The following is a 6,177-nucleotide window of genomic DNA, read 5'->3' as shown; positions in this document are numbered from 1 at the left end:
CGTTTTACGTTGAATTTTAATGGCAGTTGCATTCTGTCCGTCGGTGTATTTTTATGGACCATACTTAAATTCTGTAAGGGTATATACTGCCAATTACCGGCCAGCAAAAATCACCAGCCAATCACAGTAAATCCAAATCCAGATTTTAACCAATAATATGTAGTAGGTCTAGGCGAGTCATCCACTAAACCACCCCAGCCTGTCATCGTATCATTTCTTTATTCAGAAGAGCCATCGAGCGATCCTTATACTACTACATCAGTTGCTATCGCATTGACGGGATGTAATGCACCACCAAATTTTGTATAAAAAAATCTTCTAGAAGGTCATGTCGGTCGGACGCTCTAGGGATGTTCGAGCGTGTTAGCTTTACAAGATGGGGCATTAGTCTGGCAGAGACAAAAAACACTATCTGTAACCCATTTACCTAAGTGTAACCTTTTCCATTTATTAATGGCACTCTTTGCTGCACCCAACTGAAAAATATGTGACGAGGCTGCTGCAACCATCTGAACACAGCTCGCCTAATACGAGCCCAGCTCGTGCCAAACAAACCCCCATACTGCGCGCCCAACTCAAGAAGCCAGCGCAAAACTGTATACATCAAACGTGTATAGCCGGAAAGACACACTTACGAATGTGCGCGCCATGTCAAAGTCCGAAGCTGAGCACCTTTGGGGGCGAAGTTAGAGCGTTAGATTTTCATGTCATCCCTTTCAATCAATACAAACAAATACAGCAGCAACATCACTCTAAGCAAAACAAAGTAGTGGTGTATTGAACGCTGAGCACCTACAGCACAAGCTGTTGCACAGCTGGTTCCTTAAGCTTCGATACGCATGCGTATGTAGCGGTATCGCAGAAGCTGTAATGTATTTTTGTCCAGATACCCAAGTTGCTCAGCACCGCAAAATAGCTCAAACACCAGGAGCACATACACCCCACAATTGTTAAAGTCTGTCTGTACACCTAGGCCAGGATCGTAAATTGTACTGCAATATACGCTTCTTCTTGGCGCCAGCCTTCAGCAGCTCAGTCACTGTCCCAACGACTTCTGGTTCCAGAGCTATTCGATTATGTGGGTACTGCTCAAATATGTGCTTGTGAAGAGGATGATTATGCTTCAAGCGCGTCGAAGTAATCCGCAGAGAAAGTGTAGGTACCGTAGTATCGACTACTTGCACGCAAGCACAAATCTACGTACACAACACAAGCATGCCATTAGACAATCTACCACCCAAATTACACCCAACTGATACAATGGTACCCAACTGAGACCCAACTCGAAGAGACTACATATATCGCACCTGCACATCGCATTCAATAGACCTCGACTGCTGTCGCTTCCTCTTCCCCTGTCCTCGTGCCTTGTACTTACCAGCATGGGTACATACAAATGTCTTGCCGTAGTAAATTCATTCATCCGGAAGAATTGGCTGCTTCGAGCCGGGATTTGCTCGGATTATTTTGTTCCGGACCTCGACTTTGTTCTTCGTCCAGACTCTAAAACACTATTTAGGCACAATAAACAAACAATCCATCAGTAGTTATGCCACTTGTAATGTGAATCCTGGCTAGCAACGATAACAAATACAGTCAAGTGTACCTGATACGTTTCCCTTGAATACTGTTGAAGGTAGCCCTCCAGGTCTTCCCAAGAATCAAATTGAGTGCGCTGAAGGGGTGGTGCCTGTGTTGTTTGCGATGTGGAGTCGCTCGAATCCGTGTGTACTGTGCTGGAAGTGGCCGACGACTCCTCAGTTGAATCTATCCACTCCTCATCGCTACACACGATACACTGAGGCTCGAAGCGGTCGCTTCGCGGGCTCCCCAAGCCTCCAGCACCGGCTGCATTTGACGCGCAGCAGCCCGCGCTAGTGACTTCCATACTGCTCTCGCTGCCCCCCCCCTCACTTTCGAAATGAGTGGTAGTTGACAATGATATGCACGTATACTTACTTTACGGATATCGAAATTTCTGTCGACCGGGCCTCTTCTGGGGTAGGGGAAAATCTGGTCGCGATTTACGACGCTGAGTTGGGTGCACTACTCACTCCCTTTATTAATTAGTGCCCCAGGTATTAATTGGAAGTTTCCGTTGCCAACAATAAAGTCATCTTTTTTTCCTTCTTAGCAGTTGTGTGGTTTCGTTTTTTTTGCAGTTTATTATCAAGCACGCTGTGCCCACAGCCATACAAATCGCGAAGCAAGTGAAGGGTTACCAACGTCCTTCTTCCAGGACCCACGGACGATAATTTTACTGTGATGACGGGGAAGGAGGTGGGTTTGCCGCCTCGGAGGCAGCTTCGCCCACCTTCAGTCCCTCAAGCGTCCTAATCAGCAACGCTTTCTCCTCAGTAAACTGCGGGTCCTCTGTGCTCAAAATCGCACAAAATAGTACACAATAAATCAGACGAATGGTCTCCCGAAACCAACATACCACAGCCATATTCATACCTTTGCTGTTCTGAAAGTTCTTTAGATACGCAATAAGCTTCTCACGGTTGTTCACAAGGATTAGGGAAATCACTTCGGGCTTCTTCGGGTTGGCCACGAACACCTTGAACACGTGAAAGGCCTCGAACTGGATATTGGCGCTTGTATCACGCAGCAGGTTCATCATCATTTTCAGGTTCTCCTTCTCACTGCACAACACGAGAGCAAAATTAGCGCCAGATCTGCCGATTACTGGTCAATACGTCGAGCTAGCTTACCCGATGTACTTCATCATGATGTCGAAATTGGATCGATCAAGCAAGATCTCACCGAGCAGCTTGAGCGATTGCCGCCGAGTGACGTAGTTCTCGGACATGAGCAGACAATTGTACTTCGCGAAGACCACCTCAAAGTTTGACGTTAAAAACGTAGCAGCCAGTGTTTTGTGGCGCGTGAACAGATCTTTGAACGTAGCGAATGCGTCCGAACCGACCTCGAAGTTAGGCAGATGAACATACTCATCAAAGAACTTCCACAGGTCGGGCGAGTACAGGATCTTGCCGGCCAGAATCTCGTGACGAATCGACTGCAACGAGCATTTACGAAGACTCAGTACCCTACACACAAGTATCCAATCTACACTTTCACACACACAGCAGGCTGCTCAGCCTACCTCACGCAGCATAGTACCGCAGTTGAGCGCCACCTCGGAGTTCTCGTAGCCCGCCACAAGGGCAGACAGGATCTCAGGCTTGCGCTCCACGTAGCTCACAAAGCCCGATAGGTCGCGTCGCATCAGATTATTATACACCTGCGCGAACTGTTTGCGGGCCTCGAATGGAAGCTTGTCCAGCCTCGTGATGAGCTTGGGGACAAGACCACTGGCGATCAACAGCTCCGCCAGCTGTGCGCACTTCTCTGGCTTGGCCTCCTGCTCTCCATCCCCGTACAGAAGCAGCTTTATCTCACTCAAGCGCTTGGTAATCTCTTCCACAGACTAGAGCAACAATACCGTATTATGGAACGGGGAGGGTTCGAATCAGTTCACCCTAGCAGCACTTAGACCACGCCCAGTTAACTTACCGTCCCATCCTTTGACGGCTTCGCAGGCGCCAACGGGTCTGCGATGGCATCTTTCAGCAGCTTCACCAGTTGATCTGGGGTTTTTCGGCGCGAGAAGAGCGACATTTGCTGACGCAAAAGAGGCGAAACTGAGTTTATGAATAAGGCCGCCGCTCACCCCAAAATTGTTGATACCGGTAGCCAACAATCCCCAATACCGGTACCGAAAGTGTTAAATCACTCCCAAACTTAATCGAACAGCTACCGTAAGGGCCGTTCTTATAATGACCGGGATCGCGATCCAAAAAATCGGCCTGTGGTTTGCTAATTCATACCAACTTATTTCTGATTGTGTACCCAAGGATCCGAGGGACCTCTGGAAAGCCTGCGCCAGCACACCGCTTGCGAAGAGGTGCGTGCAAAGAGATTGTAGTAGGAATCTAGAGCGCATTTGCAATAGTCTCCGTCAATTAGTTAATTTTTTTTACACTTGCAAGGGCATCTCCGGATAAGACAGCAAATCAGAATAATTTACAGATAGTTTGAGGATAGCTGACAGCAACGCAGCAATCAGCAAATATATTCCCGGCCGACAGCGAATTGACTGCATTTGCTGTCGCATTTGCTGACCAGCAACGCCCAAAAAGAATGGTGTTTGAGGGCATCTCCAATGGAGACTCCACCGCGCCATCAGTATCCTATAAGCAAATCGGTGTATTTCGCTGTAAGTTGCTTATCCGCAAAAGCTGCTGGTGTCCACCGCAGTGAACCGCAAATAGTACATGTAGCAACAGTAAAACACGTGGCACCAGCCATTTGCAGCAACTTGCTACATGTACATGCTAATAAGCTAAAGTAGGCGCGATTCGCACTGTACTTTATATTTTCTACCACAGGGGCAAACGTTTCTTCAATAAAAAATAAATAAATCCAAGTATATATAATTTTGCTGAACCCTCACGTAGTGTATATTGATCAATTCACTATACAGTATCATAGGCGGTTTATCAGGTATGACAGGGACATGCTGCACATTCGCACCGCCAATGACATAAGCATTAGGGTACTTGCTACGTCCGAACTGTTTTATGCTGGGACTTCGTCTCAGAGAAATTAAATACTTCGAAGTAATATAAGTAGATCCGGGCCACTTTGCAAGGCCTACCCTGTTACACCGTTCACCTTAATTAGTCGTGTGACTTAAATAGTCATGCATCGTACTTATACGAAAGTAAACTGTATCATACACCTTAATTAGTCATACACCACAATTAAACATACACCAAGATTAGGCATGCTGACAACCGCAGCCATGCATTCTGTTACTGTACTTTTCATTTGCAACCTCCAAGTATTTTCTCACTTTAAAGTAAGCATGGTAGAAGAAGTGCCGCGCAAGCTTCAGCAGGTCGTTTCTCTCTGCGATCGTGTACGGTGCACCGACTGGATGGAGCTGGATCAAGCTCTCCGAGGTTCTAAAGGTCTCTATGGTAGAGCTATCGACTTCTTTCCTTCGCTGTTTCGCTCCTCAGATAGAGGGGTGAACATGAACAAGGCTCGCGACTGGTGGAAGCAGCGTGTTGACACAGCTACAAGCCTAGAGGACCCTAAGCAGCTCAAGTATGCGAGTGGAAGACAACGTATCCGACATCAATTCGTCGTAAAAGCTCTGGATGGTAGGGGCAGCAAATTAGCGGAGCACTGGATGTGGCTGTACCCAATCTTACTGACAGAGTTTCAAAGACTACGGCGAGCTGGTGTTAAGCTCTTGAACCAGCTTGTCGCTGAAATGGGCGTCGTCCTCATTGAGGATAGTGAGCACCCACGCTTCAACTCTCGCTTCAGTGTCAAGAACAAGCCATTTACGAGTCTTCTGACTCCTTGTCGCGTTCAAGACTTCTTGGAGCGCTACAACATCGTCTACAGGAGACACAAGGGCAAGAAGTAGGTCAGCGTTGAGAAACAGGCTCAGATCGACATATCTATAGCGAAGCACATGGGTGAGCATAAGCGCCAGTTTGAAGAAGGAACGCTTCACCCTGATCAGCAGTACAACATGGACGAGAGCCACTTCGTTATTGACCTTGACGATGGCAAGACGCTGGACTTCGTTGGATCACAGTCCGTCAAATACCGCAGCGTCGTGTCAGGTATGTAATATGGGATCTACGCAGTGATGATTTGAATTAACTGTGTTGCTTATGTTATAGGTCGTGAGGGCATAACAATGTGTGTTCTTTTGAAAGGGGGTAGCGATGCACGCATCCTGTGTCCGATGCTGATATTCAAGAACAAGAACTCTAGCTACCCTATTCAACATCTTGCCGATTCGACGCCTGGTGTGTGCTACCGGACTCCGCCGAGTGCGTTCATCAATGGACGCTTAATGTGTCAATGGCTGCGCAACCTAAGGTGCTGGGGACCGGGTGGACCGTTCGCGTCTGGACGGACTCTTTGGACGGACAACGCTAGTGGACATTGCGGTACAGACGTCGAGGACACAGCTCACGAACTGCGGACGAAGGTGAAGCTTTTCCCTGCTAACGCCACCGACAAAGTCCAGCCCGCAGACCGCTTCCCGATTCAGCGTATCAAGGACCACTGGCATCGCCTTGCCGAGCGACGGAATACGGAAGCTATTCGGAATGGTGATTGGAAGACCGGCAATTCATCATCAGG

General features: G+C 47.9%; 1 protein-coding gene across 1 annotated transcript; it reads right to left on the bottom strand.

Moving 5' to 3' along the window:
• Window positions 1-326: 326 nt before the first annotated feature.
• Window positions 327-3,643, bottom strand: PITG_11782 (calcium-binding protein, putative; the record flags this gene model as incomplete). Its single annotated transcript, XM_002901239.1, has 10 exons — window positions 327-344; window positions 636-664; window positions 1,164-1,196; window positions 1,479-1,503; window positions 1,607-1,898; window positions 2,262-2,373; window positions 2,458-2,645; window positions 2,715-3,022; window positions 3,110-3,433; window positions 3,520-3,643. The coding sequence occupies 10 exons, from the start codon at window positions 3,622-3,624 to the stop codon at window positions 327-329; spliced, it is 1,434 nt and encodes a 477-aa protein (XP_002901285.1).
• Between the last annotated feature and the right edge of the window lie 2,534 nt (window positions 3,644-6,177).

Source organism: Phytophthora infestans, genomic scaffold (genome assembly GCF_000142945.1).
Source record: "Phytophthora infestans T30-4 supercont1.22 genomic scaffold, whole genome shotgun sequence".
Taxonomy (NCBI): Eukaryota; Oomycota; class Peronosporomycetes; order Peronosporales; family Peronosporaceae; genus Phytophthora; species Phytophthora infestans.
This window is presented reverse-complemented; position numbering and strand designations above follow the sequence as displayed.